Here is a 17,705-nt window from a genome sequence, read left to right as displayed (position 1 = left end):
AAATGAGGAGTTTCCTATGTTATCTAAGCCACAGCCATGGTTTCTAACCATGTCACAAGCTAGAGCAGGACTTGCCCTTACAGAACCGTCAAGGTGAAGCCTGGAGTGGCTTCTCCAACGCAGACCTTGCTTAGGACAAAGAAGCAGCCCACTCCGCGCCGTGGCCTCCCCGGACCTGGCCTGGACTGTTCCACAGGCCACACTCCCTTGCTTAAGCCCTAAAGGGTCAAGTCTCCCCACCGACTGCTCAAAACCCTGCAATGGCTTCCCACTGCCCTCAGGAGACGGACACGGGTATTTCCGCAGCCTTCTAGGCCCTTTGTGGCGTGGCCACGGCCACACTCCAGACCACGTGGCACCCCCCACTCCGCCCCAGCCCAGCCTCAGGTCAGTCCCCAACCAGCCTTCCTCCACTCAGGTCTTGCACATGCGGAGCCCTGAAGGCACACCCCCCAGCACAGCAGCCTGGTTCCTGCGAGCCCTCCAGTGTAAAGAGTGCTTCCTCCAGGAAGCCTTCCTGGCCTGCCCCCCACCCCACCCCCAGATGAGAGCAGGTCTCATCCTCCCCCGTCCCCTGGCTCTGAGCCCACCCCTCAGTGCAGGGTCTGTGGATGAGCCTAGAGTCACATTCACCATCACTTAATGCCCGTCTTCCCTGGACGGACGACTCCCGGAAGACACAGGCTTTGCCGTTCTCACTCACTGCTCTGATCCCGGGCCTAGAACGGAGCCCCGCACAGAAGAGGCTGGCCCTGAATGAACGAATGAAGGAGTGTGCGAATGCTCCCACGTTCTTGGGCAACTGAGACTTGGTGGGGGTTAAGGAAAGCACATGGGGAGGTGGCCTCAGGCCCCCATCCCCCGCGCCCCCCGGATCCCAAAGGCCCGGCTGGGTCAGGCCCCACATCTGAGACAAGGGCTGTCCCCATGCAGGGTCCCATGGAGACGCTCTGCTCCATCCAGCCGCGTCGGGAGGGGCTGCCTGAGGTGACCACACAGGTGGAGATGGAACAGGGTACAGTACAGACCAGGAACCACACTCTGAGTTTACTGGGGCACAGACAAGCACACAGCAAACTTTAACTTTTCCTTTTGTAAAATAAGCAAATTGGCAAATGATCCTGACCTGACTTCCTCGTTTCTCTTCATAGAATTTGATGTAAATAAAATCCGATGTTCTGGTTTCTGAGATTAACTTGCTAATTTAAAAAAAACCCCAAATAACAATAGAGGCTCTGGGCAGACTGAAGATGAAATTAAAGATGAGTGCCCTGAGTGTCCAAGCACGACCAGGTCCTTGCTTCAGGGGGTTAGTAGATGGGCACTCCTTGCTTCAGGGGGTTAGTAGATGGGCACTGGGGGGACCCCCGAAACCAGCTGCTCCCAGCCCTCATTCTTCCTGGTCTTTGGGGCTCAGGAACCAACTGAATTAGCACCTTTCTCACAAGCTGACCAGGAACAGCATGGAAACACGCGACGTAGTGTGTCTGCTGTGTTCAGTCTTTGGGTCAAGAGGAGGTGGCTGCCGGTGAGGGCGGCTCCCACTCCCCCCCCCCCAGCAGCCCTGGATGGAGGCGACAACGGTCATTCAGGGTCCCTTGGAGCCCAGGGAGAGGAGTCACAATGGGACAGCCCGGTGCGCAGACTGTCTGGGTGGGAGCAGAGTGGCCTCAGGATACCAGTTGGTGATGCTACCGTGGAAACCAGGGTGGCTGCTGGGCAGAGCCCTGGGGCGGCATCTGCCCCTTCTCCCACTGCCTCTGGCCTCGGACTTCGTGTCTGGATCCCTGGAACCCAGGGACTGCTGAGGAGAGAGGGTGCTGCTCTCCCTTTGTGAACGCAAGAGGGGATCCTTCCCCATAGGAAGCAAATCTGACCACCTCATATTTAGTGAAGTGTGCTGAGAAGTGCTGCTGTCTGTTCGTTCATGAACTCATTCTTTCATCCATCGACCCCTCCACCCACCCAGCTACCCGCCCATCCACCACCCGTCCGTTCGTCCATCTACCATCCATCATCCATCGACCCCTCCACCCACCCAGCTACCCGCCCATCCACCACCCGTCCGTTCGTCCATCTACCATCCATCCATCGACCCCTCCACCCACCCAGCTACCCGCCCATCCACCATCCGTCCGTTCGTCCATCTACCATCCGTCCATCGACCCCTCCACCCACCCAGCTACCCGCCCATCCACCATCCGTCCGTTCGTCCATCTACCATCCATCCATCGATCCATCCACCCACCCAGCTACCCGCCCATCCACCATCCGTCCGTTCGTCCATCTACCATCCATCTATCCCTCCATCCAACCAGCTACCTACCCACCCACCCAGCTACCCGCCCATCCACCATCCGTCCGTTCGTCCATCTACCATCCGTCCATCGATCCCTCCACCCACCCAGCTACCCGCCCATCCACCATCCGTCCGTTCGTCCATCTACCATCCATCCATCGATCCCTCCACCCACCCAGCTACCCGCCCATCCACCATCCGTCCGTTCGTCCATCTACCATCCATCCATCGATCCCTCCACCCACCCAGCTACCCGCCCATCCACCATCCGTCCGTTCGTCCATCTACCATCCATCCATCGATCCCTCCACCCACCCAGCTACCTACCTACCCACCTGTCCACCCACCCATCTCTCCATCCATCCATCCACCACCTACCCATCCACCATCCATCCACCCATCATTCACCCATCTATCCACAAAGCGGGCAGACAAGGGAGCGTTTGTCTGTTAGATGCCACAGGCGAACCCTGAACAGGCCTGGAACCAGGTCTCAAGGAGCTCACACTGACGGGAGACGCATCCCTCACTGATGATGACACTCGTGGGAGCAGATGTGGGTGCAGGTGCCCCTCCTCTGCCGAGTGCCCAGGAGGAGGCCAGAGAGCTCCGCCACCTGCACCCAGGGGCGCTGGTTTATCTGACGTGGCTTCCTGCATCAGCAGTGCCACGCGGGTCCCCCGAGTGGTGGTCGGTCCCCAGCCCGGGCCCCCTGGCGGGGCTGCTCTGCGCATCCTCACCTGTGACGATGGCTGGGATGCCCCAGCCCACGACGTAGTAGAACCTCATGGGCCCAGCGTCGATGTTGCGCACCTCGGTCAGCATGCGGTGGATGTGCAGGCTCTCCACGAAGGTCCAGGCGAAGGTGCTCATGTACACGTAGTGCAGGAGAATGGCGATCACCGTGCACAGGAACTGCGGGGAGAGGCAGCCGCTCAGCGAAGCCCGCCGGCCCGCGGGCCCTGCACCACGGACCGAGGGCCGGATGGCACGGAGACAGGGGCGGGGGACGCACCCAGTTGGGCCACTTTGCAAACGTGAGGGCACGCAGGTCTGAAAAAGGAAATCGAGTCAGTTGTTTTTCCCTATTCGATTCACCCAGGAGCGGCTGAGTGTCAACAGTCCCAAGCGTCTCAGGCTCCTGATGCGGAACGCAGGACACGGAGTGAGGCACCTGGGGGCCCTGGGGACCCCCCAACCTGGATCGGCGCCAGGCGTGAGCATAACCCAGGGCCGACAGGTTGGCTGAGCCTCTACTGTTTCCATTAGAAACTAGAAATTTGTATTTTCAGGTCACGGCTCCAAATTTTTAAATGTTGGCATTTCATTTAAAGTTCGAAAAAGAATATCATGGAGGCAGGCTGCTCAGGCTGTGGCCCCAGACCATGACCGTGGCCTTCACCCACCACCCCAGCCCTCGTGCGGGTCTCCTAGGTCCAGCGGATGCGGCCAGTGGGAGGGAGGAGCCTCGGGCCTCGTGACCTCGCCCTCATGAAAACAAGGTCATCGCACCTGCGCTGATTTAACGGAGCCTCTACCTTCCGCGGAAGAAAACAGGGATGAGAGCGTTTGTTCTGTTTCTGTCCCCGTGGGTCTGTGTCTGGCCAGTGGCTGAGTGCCAGGGAGTGAAAGTCAACCTCCACAGGGCAGTTGAGGGTCAGCTTCCCGGCCTCTGGGGGCCTTGGTGACCCAGCCCTGAGTCCCTGGACACCGAAGGTGGTGCGAGAACATGAGGAAGGCGGTGGTGGAGGGCTGGGGACACTGTGGGACCCTGGGCTTCCAGCCTGAGGCTGTCAGTGCAAATCCAGTCCCAAGTGCTCCGGGATGGAATTTCAAGACCTCCACCTTGGCCCAGAGCAGCCTCGCCGGGTCCTCCTGAGAGGGGCTGGCTGCCCGTCCAGGATTCCCAAGGTCCACCTGCTGGGAGATGCGGACAGGCTCCCCTCCAGGTCCCAGGAAGCTGGACTGGCAGGGGAGGAGAGAGAGGACATGGGGAGGGGGAGGAGAAAGCCCCTGGCCACGCCCACGGCGGGGCCACACCCTGAAACATCCTGTCCAATCCTGGCTGCTATCGTGGCAGCCCGACCTCCCCGGGCTCTCAGTGCCTGAGCCGACACCCACACCCCAACAGACAGGAGCGTAGGAGACAGAGGGCCACCGCCTGACTCGTGCAGAGGCCTCCGCTCAGTCCCAGGGCAGCGCACCCGCGGGAGCGCCCCAGAGCCCAGGCTTGCTGGGAACACAAGTGCCACCTGCGGCTAAGACCACCTTGACGGGCCGAGTTCTCTCCAGAAATAAAGCCCCGGAGATGCGGGAGGGAACCATGTTAGCATTAATATTTGCCCAATACAGCACAAAACAGGAACTCAAGCAGACATGCCCTCTGCCTCAGATGCTGGACAGGAAACGGGGGTCCGCACTTAGCAACGGGCAAAGCGGTCAGCCTGGCCGCGGAGGGGGAGCCTGGGGCTGGGATACCCCACGCCAAGCCCCAGCCGCCCCTGTGCAAAGCACCGTTGGCTCAGCAGAAGGAAGAAGGGTGAGGAGGCTGGCGTGTTGCCTTAAATAATGTGAAAAGTAAACCCACAAAACCACCTTTGGAAAAAAAAAAACAGTGTCAGAAATTGACATTCTAAAATGTAATGTACATGCAGGGACTTCGGCACCAAAGGTACCACCTTTTCCAGAAACAGAACAAACACTAAGGCACAATAAATCATTTCAACCTGCCAGTGATCTGGGAGATGAAAAACCTCACCCAGAGATGGGACTGTGAGTTTACAGAACACCCATCAAACCCAGGCGCGGTGCCAAAGCCCCAGAATTATGTGCACGGCATTCCTCCTCCCTCTCTTCCTGCTCACCAGCGCATGGAGGCTGCAAAGCTCTCCTTGCAGGCGGCCGATGAGTCAGTGCTTGAAACCAGTGAGGGACTGCCTCTGCGATTTGTCACGCGGCGTTTAGTTGCAAGGAGTGGCCTGTCACCGGCTCTCCGTCCCTCTGTTCAGACCACTCAGAGGCACCTTGAAGGGTTCTGCACTGAGTCACACAGCCCCTACCCCCCAGGACATGCAGGCAGGGGAGGGGCGCTGAGCCCGGCGGGTGCAGAGGGGCGGCCCAGCCTCTCCAGCGCCCCGCCTGCCCTGGGAGCCCGACACTCGCTCACGGTCCGTCCCCCTGGCCAGGCCCGGGGCTCCCCGTGTCCACGCTGCTGAGCCGCCAAGGTCATCACGCAAACCTCTCAAGGTTGTCTGCCTGGATGCCCCGCCTCTCTCCCCAGCGCCAGCCTCCGGAGGGGCCTCCTGCCTGCACTAACCGAGGAAGGAGAGCTCCAGGCTGCAAGGGGCCCTGGCCGGCGAGCCAGAAATGCCATCCGGGTCTCTACTCCACGTGTCCCTCTCCGGCTGTCCATTCCCACAGACACGCGTCCTCTTCACGTGCGGGCGGCCTCCCCAGCTCAGCTCTGCACTCGCCTCAGCCCGCAGGGGATGGGTGTGTCCAGCCTCACCCAGACCTGCCACTCTTGTCTGCTTCCACCTCTCCTGGCGGCCCCCCTCCTGGAGACTCGTAGCTTCACGCCCCCCTCCTTCCCCTCCCTCCGCGCCCACCTGGTCCCGACTCCTGTCCTTCTCCTCCTGCCGCTGTCCTGGCCTCGCTCCACCCACCAGACCTAGGAAGACGCCATCCTGGCTGCCTCTCTGACCTCCGATCTCTGCCCTTCTGACCCATCTTCCCTGTCACCAGGGTCCTCTTCCTAAAACGCAGACCCGGTCACGGCTCCCCATGGAACAACGCTGCCTGCAAAACACAGATGGCGCTGCTCGGCCAGCCCGTCAAGCTCTGGATGACCAGACCCCTGACCTGTCCCCTTCCGATCCTGGCCCCTCCCCCTGGACGGTGAATGGACGGTCCTGCTCAGCCCTTCTCTGGCCAGGCACAGCTCCCCCACCAGCCACCAGGGGGCCATTCTGGCACCTGACACCCCTGTACCACCATCCGAGTCTGTGTCTGGAGTATCTCCGCGGGCAGAGATGAGAGCGCTTCTAGGGTCTGGGTCTTTGGTAGATCTAATACAGTGACGATCAATGGTCCTCACTGCGTGAGGAATGAAGAAATGTCAGCTGTTAACAGCATGCGGCAGCTGGAACAGTCCACCGAGAAAGGAAGGGCACAACCCTCACCGTGGAGAGATCGGCATTAGGTGGGAGTAGTAACCTGGGAACTTCCTGGAGTCACTACATATGCACATGTGATGTGGTCAGCTGGCCTCACATCTGCCCAGGGCCATCAGGGTCACCATCTAGCGATGAACAATGAACTCACACGCACACAGTGAAGTGTCTGCCCTGGGCCAGGTCACTCAATCTTGCTGGCCCCGGGTTCCTCACCTGTGAGCAGGGATGCTGCCACCTCCCGGGGCCCCAGGGATGTTTCAACAAGCCAGAGGGTGCATGTAAAGCCTTGGGCACAGAGCCTGTGCTGCCCTCACCCCCATCACCGTGCTGTGACCCTTGTAGTCTGAAAACCCCTTTTGTAAAACTGAAAAACCACTTGCAACCAGCCGGGGACCAAGCCACAAACCTCCCTCCTTCCTCTTGCTTTTCTCTCCCCAGCGATCTTGGCCGTGCCGCCGTCTCCCCCTCCAGGGCCGATCCCTGTCCCACCCCCCCGGGGACCTCGCCCCAGCCACCAGCCACCCCTTCTCCCTCCTCCCCCTGGAATCACTCGGGCTCAGGTCTCTCCCATCCTACAGACGCCTCCCGCTTAACCCTAACCCCGCCCCACCCCCGCTCTGGCTTCAACCAGGGCCTCATCCTCTCCTCCTTCAAAGCCAAACTACCAGCCTCTGCCGGGGTCTCTGCTGCAGTCGTTTCCAGCCACTCCTTCGTAAGTTACATTTTAAACACACGGTGGCTGGTGGGCAGGAACAACTGATGATATACATCGATCTCCTCTGATAGCCATGCACCTTGCTAAACTCTAATTATTTCTTGTAATGCGTCTGTAGATTGGTTAGGATTTTTTCTGTGAGGTCATCGTATCAGCTATATAATCTAATCACCTAACGATAACTTCCAGAAGCCTATATAACACCCCATGAGCCCACGTGATACCCCAGGAGCCCACGTGCCCTGGGATGGCTTGAGCAAGACACTCCGTATGTAACCCCGTCCTCTCCTCCACGAGTCTCGAGCTCCCTTCTCGCGTCAACCCTGCCGACCCGCCGCCACCAACACGTCCCTGAGTTCTGGGCCTGTCCTAGACTTCTCTCTCCCCCTCTGGGGAAACACCTGGGCTTTCACAGAAGACGTGGCCATGACTCCCCAGCAAGGGCAGGCCTGGGAGACGCTGCGCGACAGGGGCAGCTCCAGGCTCAAGTGACAGCTCCCAGGACTCTTGGGTTTCACAAATGTAATTTCTGATGAAATCACTAGCGCCTGGGCCAGGAAAGTAAGAGTTGAGGCGTACGGAGCCCCCGGCTCCCGAGGATGCCCTTGGAGGGAGAGTCCCACCAGGCACAAAGCAGTGAGCCCACAGGCTCGGCCTGGGTTCCCAACTTCCCACCCGCTGGACGGAACCAGCAACAGACACTCCGCCCAGACGACTCCTCTGGCCTCGGTGGAAGGTCGGACAGCGTGCGCTCCCACGGGGCCCCACGGGCGGCCGTGGAGGGAGGGGAGGGGCCGGGGCCTCACCGGGTTTTCTGTCTGGGCGATCCCGATGACGAAGACCAGCTGGGAGAAGAAGAGCGCCCCGATGAGGTTCTTGTGGATGCCGTGCAGGTTGGAGCGGAGCGTCTGCACCAGCGCCAGGAGCACGAAGGCCGCCAGCAGGGCGGCCAGCGACAAGGACACGGCGGCGTAGGTGACGATCTTCAGGGGCAGGACCTCTCCGTGCTGCGGGCGGGTTGGTTAGAGGCGGGAGAACACGTAAGGGCCACGGCTCGGATGGAGCTTTTGCACAATCAAGACACATTCACGTATTATCACTGCGGGCAGGAACCAGCGTGACTGCAACGTGGCTCTCAGGGGGGAGCAAACACCGCGAGCAAAAACCAAATGAACGGTTTCGGGCGACAAAGTTCTGGGGAGGTCGGCGGTGACGGCTGCAAACACCGTGGACGCACACGATGCCCCTGACCTGCACACTGAAACACGGCTGAGACGGTGACTTTTCTGTTACGTGTACTTTGCCACAAGAAAAAAACCCTGGAAAACAAAAAACCTCACGCCTAACTCCTGCTGTCCGGCAGGTGTGGGGCCTGTCCACCCAAATTCTGAGCTGAGAGACCTTCAAACAGAGCCTCAGCTCACACAAAAGGCAGAGATGCCACAGCTGCAGGAAACCACAGTTGTCTCCTGTGCTTTTTTTTGCAAAATAGGACACTCGCCCGGGACCTGGCACCCGACGGAGGTTCGGCATTTGGGGAGCAGGCAGCTCCGGTTCTCCGGTAACTTCCAGAAAGCACCGTTCTGAACTTGCACAGAGCTGTGAGCCGGGGCTGCCCGGGGAACTCGGGGAGCCAGGCCTGAGTGGGATGGGTGGGGGGACTGAGTGCTCAGGGATCTCAGAGAGGCTGGGGGCTGCAGCCGCACTTACTCCCCGAGGCTGGGGCGCTATTTACTGGCCTCTGGTTTTGAGGCCCCTGGGGCGTGGGAGCCCTGATTCCTGCTCTGGTTTAATTTCTTCTACCTGAACTTCTGCTTCCTTTGCCCGCGAGTCCCCTCCTGGTGCTGCCCAGCTTCCTGGCCATGAGAGGACCCCCAAATCCGCCCCTCCACTGACAAAGAGCACTAATAATTAACCCCCTTCAGGCTGGGACCTGGAGCCCCTGCCCATGGGCGCTTTCTGTCTTGGGCTCCCAGAACACTCTCTGCTCTTGTCACCCTAACACCCAGCAGCAGCAACTAGTGGCTGACTCACCCTCCCAAGAATGTGACAGAAACTTGGGCCACTGCATACCGGGAAGTCCTGGGAGAGATGATGGTGTGGCCGCCCGGGACACATCCCAGCCTGAAAACAGGGTGAGGGTCTCCCAGGCCTCGGTGTGGCTCCTGACATCAGGACACAACGCTGCCAGGCTGACCCTGCCCTGCTTGGGCCCCCCTGCCTCCCTGGAGGCCCACAGAGGCCACCGAAAACACTGGAGGCTAAACACGAGCTGTCCCGCTGCCGCTCGGGGCTCCTGACCGAGCCTCCTTTGTCCTTTGGGGCCAGTGTGTGCAGCCCTTAAGAGAGACACTCCCTTTGTTCCCGCCAGCCGTCTCTTTTCTTCCTTAAAATTCAAAGCGCAGCAGAAACAGCATCACCTAACAGACTGCTGAGAACCCTGTTTTGAAGTGAGGTGTGCATTCCAGGGGTTTCCTCTCTGAGGTTCTGGACTGCCAGAACCGTTTCTAATTTACAACCTGGGCTCTTTGAAAACTCTTCTAAGGGGGTTCTGTTGCGGAAATCCTAACAGATTCTGCCCAGTCCTCCTGGAGCACAGTTTTTAACTGTGGCTTCAGTTTGTTCAAAGCCCTTAGCAGGAAAGACGCAGCTCACAGAAGAGCGGGCTTGGGGGCCAGGACACACTTGCCAGCTGGGCAGGGGTTGCCCTGGGGGCGGTGCCCACCTCACGCCGGGAGACGTCCATGAGCACGGCCGAGCTAGTCGCGTGGCTGCACTGGCAGGTGACGTGGGTCCGGTTTCGGGACAGCAGCTCACAGCCCTTGGCCGACCACCCTCCGGTCCCACCGACGCTGCAGAGAAAAGCAGGGTGAATGGGTCCCTGGGGCCCTCCCGCCCCCACTGGAGCCCAAGCAACATCTTCGCTGTGCCCCAGCCAAGTGCCACTGTCATCGCCGTGAGGACCACAGCCCCAGCGGCCCCTGGGACCGTGTGAACCCTCTCCCTTCCCTTTCCAGGCCGGTGGGGGCCTCTGATGAGCACCCTCTGCCGTTCACGTTCACGCGTCATTCAGCAGTAAAACTGCAGCGGGATGTCGCAGGCCCCTTTGCCGGAGACATTAGTCAGCTGTTAAAATAGCCACTGTGTGCTCTGGTCTCCTTTTGAGGCTCGATGATTTAAGAAGAAACATCTCACACCCGTTTTATACTTTCATCTTCATATTTGCACAACGTTTTACGGCAACTGCCTGGAAGCAGGGCCCCATCACGACCCCGTGTTACTGATGGGAAGCCCCAAGGGACAGGCTGCTACAGGTGTGTCTCGGCCTCAGACACAGCCCTGCCCTCCCTGGCCCTGGGAGAGCCAAGTAGCTTCTCTGGCCCCAGTGTACTCATCTGTAAAATGGGACGTGGAGGCTAACACACGTTTGCCCAGAACTTTAAGGTCTGGGATGGCAGATGCAGCGCAAAGCAGAGGATAATTAGAGCCCCGGCTGCCTAATCGCTGGGGTTCAATCAACCGACCATGCGAGACAGCCGAGCCCAACGCGTGCCAGACAGCCCTCAACCCGGCCTCGTCGTGAAAGTGGACCCTGCATTCTCTTTTGTAAGCCAAGCGTCTACTGCCCTCCAGGCGCTAGGCGGGTCGCTCATTAACTGGAATTTGGAAACTACAGAAGGAGGGAGAGAGTGGCGCGTGGTGCCTGCTGATCCAAACCTGCTTCCCAGCGCGGGCGCCCAGCAGAGCCCCCGCGGCAGAGACCCGACCCACCTAGTGGGACTGCAGTCTGGGGGAACGTTTGGGCTGCATGGAGTGAGCACAAAACTCCGTCCTGGCTGCAAGCGTCAGGGGCGGGGATGGGAGGCAGACGGACGCTGCTGATGTGAGCGGGGCCTCTGAGGGGTCAAACCAGCCCCAGCAGCTGCCACGTGGGTCTCCAGGGCGGGACGGCTGAGGCCAGGGACCTTCCCCTGGTACAGGGACTCCCCTGTGCACATCAGGGATTTTCCGCTGTCGGTGGGAGGACCCTGGGCCCAGTCTGAGTCCCGCCCCCGTGTGTGTCCAGAACCCCGGCCTTTTCTGGTGGTGGATGGGGTGCTTGTTGGCCGGAGTCCCGCAGGCGAGGGGCCCCGTCTCCACCTGGCCTTCTCGAGGGATCTCCACGTGTGCCTGTGCACGTGTGCGTGTATGTGTGACCCTGTGTGTGAACGTCGTGCACGCCTGTGCTTCCAGATGTGTCTGTGTGCATTCGTGTACACACGTGTGCATGGTCATAGCTGGGGGCGTGTGCACACGTGTATGTTTGTGTTTCCAGGTGTGCATATGTGTACATGCCTGTGCACATGTGTGTAACTGTGGGCCTATGGGGGACTCGGACACCCCCAGGAGGGGCTGGAAGGGAAGCAATGGGCCACAGAAAAGCTCCCAAGGCGCTCTGCCAACGGAGCGTTGACCACCTGTGCGCAGGCACACCTGGCCTCAGCAAAGCCCCCCAAGGAATGCGGCGTTCCAGGGCAGGGAGGGGCATCACCCGTACCTGATGGAGTGATTCCAGAACACGCAGACCGGCTTGGTGCGCTCCTCGGTCTCCAGGAGGGTGTACTCCACCAGGACGGGCCTCTCCAGGGGGCTGGGCAGCGGGGCCCCCTCGCTGTACACCACCACGCTCACCACGGGTGTGTTGATGACGGGCCGGTTAGGCAGCCTGCAGGGGAGAAGCCAGGGCACAGGCACAAACCTGTGTGCAGCCCTGATGGGGACACAGTGCAGAGGTCTCTCCAGGAGGGACAGAATCAGGCGCACGAGCTCGGAGCCGCGGCCTCAGCCCTTGGGAAGGCGTGGCTAAGGGAGGGGTGGTGAGGCCTTGGTAAAGGTTTAATCACCAACGGGCAAGCACAGGGTCACCTCTGGGACAAAGGCAGACTTCGGAAATTTAAAATGAAGATAAGGTATGTACGTGAAGACGTCAAGGCCCCACCATGGAGAACAGCAAATCCCTGGAACGCTGGGAATGCCCAGTGAAAGGAAGCTGGTGCCGTGGTGACGGCTCAGAGAGGCCTGTCATCCAGCCACCGGGAAGGATGCACATGGAGGCCACAGAGCCAGGCAGGAGCTGGAAGTGATTCTGAGGTTGAAGAGTGAAGCCTCTGTGCTCCGCCTCTGCTCAGGCCTCGAAGCCCTGCGGTGGCATCGGCTGCTTCCGCCGGTATTTACTGAGCTGCCCTAGGTACTGGGGCCGCCAACAGCCGGTGGCAGGCAGGTGTGCGGGGACGGATGCCCCGAGCAGGAATTACACTGCTGAGCCTGGGGTGTGTGCTGGGGAGGGGCGTTCCCGGCAGAAACACTAGGCAGACCCCGAACCTCTGTCCCAGGGAGATCACAGGGCAGTGGTCTCTGGCCGTGGGCCGGGGTCACTGCGTAGTGTGCTTGTACAGATGTTCCGGTGGTTGAGATTCTGACTTATGGAAGCCTCGGAACCCTCTGGAAACTGCCCCCCCCTCCCCGAGCTCCTGGAGCCAGGCTCACCTGAGGCTGCGGCGGTCTGGGTCGTAGCGCTCGGGCAGGAGCTGCCCCAGGGTCCGGTAGATGATGACCAGGGCGATGGCGAACTGGCCAGGCTCCTCGGGGTGTCTCTTCCGCCTCTTGAATGGGGCCTCCATCTCGGCGCTGGGCTGCGGGCGTGCCGTCTGGGGGGCGGCCCTGCGACCAGCCGGCCTCACCGTGGGGCCCTCTGCAACGTAAGCACAGCGTGAGGAAGGGGGCTGGACGCCTGTGTTCCCACCAAATCGCCTTCTACTTGAGCCGCTGCTTCCTGAAATCAGTAGATGTTCCATGGAAAACAGCAGGAGGTTTCTCAAAAGATCAGACACAGAACCACCACAGGACCCTGCAACTCCACTTCCGGGTGTGCACCCCAAAAAGCTGAAAGCAGGGACTCGACAGATGCTTGCACACCCACGCTCACAGCAAGCGCGATTCACAGCAGCCAGAAGGTGTAAGCAGCGCAAGTGTCCATCAACGGATGTTGGATAAGCAACACGCGGTCCCACCCGTATAAGGAGATGTCGTTTAGGCTTAGAAAGGAAGGAGGTTCTGGCACAGGCTTCAACGTGGATGAACTTTGAGGACACGACGCTCAGTGAGAGAAGCTGGTCAAATAATGTAGATTCCACTTATGTGGGGAACCTGGAGACTGACTTTGTAGAAAGCAGCCACAGTCACCCACATTTTCCACAGTCCACAAAGTGCCCTGGCTGTGCCTGGTCCAGGAGTTGTCTCCGGAAACATCCACCGCCCAGTACGCACTGCGCAGAGCACAGGCTCCAGAGGGGCGGGCGGTGGAGCCCTGAGGGTCGGGTTCTGGGAGGGGCGACACGTCTGGGGGAGGGGAGGACAAGAGCAGAGCAGGGGGTGGGGGCTAGAGGTGCAGTGGGGGAGGGTCTCCCCTCTGCCCCCGTGATGGGGACGCCACATACCTTTCAGGCCCTTCTGACCCTGCTCAGGGCCGTGCTGGTCAGTGGCTGGTTAACAGCACCAACTAGCCACACTCAGGCTGATTAAAAATGCTGGTTAGCCACACTCAGGCTGGTTAACAATACCGGCTAGCCACACTCAGCCTGGTTAACAGCACCAGTTAGCCACACTCAGCCTGGTTAACAGCACCAATTAGCCACACTCAGCCTGGTTAACAATACTGGTTAGCCACACTCAGCCTGGTTAACAGCACCGGCTAGCTACATTCAGGCTGGTTAACAATACTGGTTGGTTAGCAACCTTGGTTAGCCACATTCAGCTGGGTTAACAGCACCAGCTAGTCACACTCAGGATGGTTAACAATACTGGTTAGCCACACTCAGCCTGGTTAACAATACTGGTTAGCCACACAGCCTGGTTAACAATACTGGTTAGCCACACTCAACCTGGTTAGCAATACTGGCTAGCCAACTCAGCCTGGTTAACAGCACCAGCTAGCCACACTCAGGATGGTGAACAATACTGGTTAGCCACATTCAGCCTGGTTAACAGCACCGGCTAGCTACATTCAGGCTGGTTAACAATACTGGTTGGTTAGCAATCTTGGTTAGCCACACAGCCTGGTTAACAGCACTGGCTAGCTACATTCAGGCTGGTTAACGATACTGGTCAGTCATACTCAGCCTGGTTAACAATACTGGTTAGCCACACTCAGCCTGGTTAACAATACTGGTTAGCCACACTCAGCCTGGTTAACAGCACCAGCTAGCTACATTCAGGCTGGTTAACAATACTGGTTGGTTAGCAACCTTGGTTAGCCCCACTCAGCCTGGTTAGCAGCACCAGCTAATCACACGCATACTGGTTAACAATACTGGTCACACGCAGCCTGGTTAACAATACTGGCTAGCCACACTCAGGCTGATTAACAATGCTGGTTAGCCACACTCAGGCTGGTTAACAGCACCAGTTAGCCACACTCAGCCTGGTTAACAGCACTAGTTAGCCACACTCAGACTGGTTAATAATACTGGTTAGCCACACTCAGCCTGGTTAACAGCACCAGCTAGCCACACTCAGCCTCATTAACAATACTGGTTAGCCACACTCAGCCTGGTTAACAGCACCAGCTAGCCACACTCAGCCTCATTAACAATACTGGTTAGCCACACTCAGCCTGGTTAACAGCACTGGCTAGCTATATTCAGGCTGGTTAACAATACTGGTTGGTTAGCAACCTTGGTTAGCCACACTCAGCCTGGTTAACAGCACCAGATAATCACACTCAGCCTGGTTAACAATACTGGTCAGTCACACTGAGCCTGGTTAACAGCACCGGCTAGCTACATTCAGGCTGGTTAACAATACTGGTTGGTTAGCAACCTTGGTTAGCCACATTCAGCCTGGTTAGCAGCACCAGCTAATCACACTCAGACTGGTTAACAATACTGGTTAGCCACACTCAGCCTGGTTAACAATACTGGTTAGCCACACTCAACCTGGTTAGCAATATCGGATAGCCACACTCCGCCTGGTTAACAGCACCAGCTAGCCACACTCAGACTGGTTAACAATACTGGTTAGCCACACTCAGCCTGGTTAACAACCCTGATTAGCTACATTCAGGCTGGTTAGCAACACCGCCTAGCCTCACTCAGGCTGGTTAGTGACGCAGGCTGGTCGACACTCTGGCTTTGGGGTCAGCAGGGAGGCAGGAGGCTCCAACTGCCGCTAGGGTTGCTCTTTTCCAGGGTCTGGCTGAGAGCTTTTGGGAAGGTGCGTGGAGTCACCACCCCCTCTCCTGCTCTGTCTGGCCAGTCACCTAACTGGGCTGTTCCGGCTCTTCCTCTGGGCGAGGGCAGTGCAGGCTGTGGGCTTCCTGAGTGGAGGGCCCGATGCTCCCCCAGGCTGGGTGACCCTCCCAGGCCCCCACCCTGACTTGAGACAGACGCCTCCCTGTCGAGGGCTCGGACTTGACGAGCCGATGTTATCATCTTCAGCAGCAAGTGCGTCTCCCCGCTCCTGTGAAGTCCCACAAAGCGGGGCCCCATAAGGACGCTGACTCGGTGCTCCCTAAGCCTCCCACCGCCTGGCTCCACTGCCTCTGTTCAGTCGCGCTGGGCCGGGCTCCAGGCCCCCTCCTCCAGCAGGGCTGTCACCTCCCGGGGGCATCAAGTGAGAGGCTGCAGCGGGGACACCAGACAGCACCCCGCAGCGGGGTGGCCTCTCGGGAGCGTGTCATGACCGTGACCCCAGAGCACACACACTCCTTCCCCGTGTCTGCTCCTGGCCCCAGACACATCGATGGGTTTAAAGCCCAGTTCTTTCCAAGACTCGACTGGCCCATCGTGTCCCCAGCTAACCAGTCAGCCAGCAAGTGGGTACCAGAGGCCCCCTTGGGCAAAGCATCCGGGGGTACCTCACCCCAGTAGAACAGGCAACACGCACACATGCTTCCTGGGCCAAGGGCTGGAGAGCCTGCCTAGGAGGGAGTCAGAGCGAAGAAGGGATCTGGGCCAAGGGGAGAAGGTCAGTGTCTGAGGAAGGAGGACGTAAGCCTGGTGAAGCCCGAGGGGGCGGGTGAGAGGTGGGCAGAGGCTCAGAGCCAAGCCCCAGGGCTGACCCCCACTAGATGCCTGAAACTGCAGTTATTACAACACTATTATACAGTATATTTTTTCCTATACATCACACCTATGATAAGGCTAAATTTGTAAATTAGGCACATGAAGAAAACAACAATAACCAATAATAAAACAGAACAATTACAACTACACACTGCATTAAAAGTCATGTGAATGTGGTCTCTTTCTCTTTCTTTCAAAATACCTTATTGTACAAACTTAATGCCTTTCCCATCTTAACTAAGCACTTCTCATGCACTGTGGCTGTAACTTTTAGTTTCAGGTACAATGGCAAACCGGCATATATTTCTTTTTCTTCCTCACAATTTCACAGATAGAAGATCCCTTCTTACTGGGGATCTGAGCAACCCCAGCGTATGATTTTTCTTTCCTTACTAAGTCGGGAATTTTCGCCCTTTCACTTGAAGGAAGCACTTCGTGGCTTCCCTTTGGCACAACTGACTTGCCAGCTTCTGAGGTCGTCATATTAGGTAGATAAGGGTCACTTGAACACGAGCCCTGTGATACTTGGACAGTCGATCTGATCCCTAAGTGACCAATACACTGAACGAAGGGTGGATGGAGTAAGTCTGCAAGGAGCTACTCAGAACTGCATGCAATTTAAAACATGAATTGTTTATTTCTGGAATTTTCCAGACCATGGTTGACCTTGGGTAACTGAAAACTCAGAAACCACAGATAAAGGGGTGATGTCTGTATATCGCTATTCTGAGGATAACTATGAACAAAACACACCGCTGACTGTTGAAAACCCAAATCGATCCCAAATAAATACAACTTGTAAGATGGGGTCAGTCGTCAAGCTTGATCCCACCTCCGTGTGAAGCCCTCTTTAGAAGTTTTTAAGATGCCTGAATAAGACCCATGTAACTACGAAACGAATTTACTAAAACCCTTCAGATGTTTAACTGTCCGTTACAGAATTTTATGTCTTCAAGCTCCTACCTTGGGGCAGACATTTTCAGTAGCTTGAGTGGATCTGTGAAAAATACTTTAAGAAAATTCAACATGTTTAAGCCGTGTGGTATTAGAGTCCTAACCCAGGACTGGAGAACTGCACACAGACGGCTCTGGTTTGGTTTTGGCGGGGGGTGGGGGGGGCAGGGAGGAGTCTAAAAATTTTACATCCACGGAGAGGCAGCTTTTCACCGCACAAGGAAGACAACCTCACGCACGATTTAGGTGTTCACTCATTCACCACCTTATAAATTAGCCAAAGTTTTGTAAGAAACACCCCACCATTGCCTTTCCGTCTGACGCCAGCAAACAGGCTGCTGGATGCAGGGCAGATGTGCGCGCGCAGGTGGCGCTGCGACGACAGCGGACCCACGCCCCCTGCGGCACCACGGAGGCCCGCCCTCCTCCACCTGCCGCCCCCAAGGGCGGCCGTCGCGTCT

General features: G+C 58.1%; 1 protein-coding gene across 1 annotated transcript in view; it reads right to left on the bottom strand.

The window, feature by feature from the left end:
* Positions 1–17,705, bottom strand: part of CELSR1 (cadherin EGF LAG seven-pass G-type receptor 1) — a 152,063-nt gene that overhangs the window by 9,661 nt on the left and 124,697 nt on the right. Inside the window, exons 21-25 of the mRNA XM_079937142.1 lie at positions 12,716–12,920; positions 11,727–11,894; positions 9,915–10,041; positions 7,996–8,196; positions 3,040–3,214 (exon numbers count right to left, since the gene is read on the bottom strand). Coding sequence (XP_079793268.1) covers positions 3,040–3,214; positions 7,996–8,196; positions 9,915–10,041; positions 11,727–11,894; positions 12,716–12,920 — 876 coding nt within the window. The remainder of the gene's footprint in view (positions 1–3,039; positions 3,215–7,995; positions 8,197–9,914; positions 10,042–11,726; positions 11,895–12,715; positions 12,921–17,705) is intronic.

The sequence above is a fragment of the Stenella coeruleoalba genome (assembly GCF_951394435.1).
Source record: "Stenella coeruleoalba genome assembly, chromosome: 11".
NCBI classification, from domain to species: Eukaryota; Metazoa; Chordata; class Mammalia; order Artiodactyla; family Delphinidae; genus Stenella; species Stenella coeruleoalba.
The sequence above is the reverse complement of the archived record's forward strand: the minus strand, read 5'-3'. Positions and strand labels throughout refer to the sequence as shown.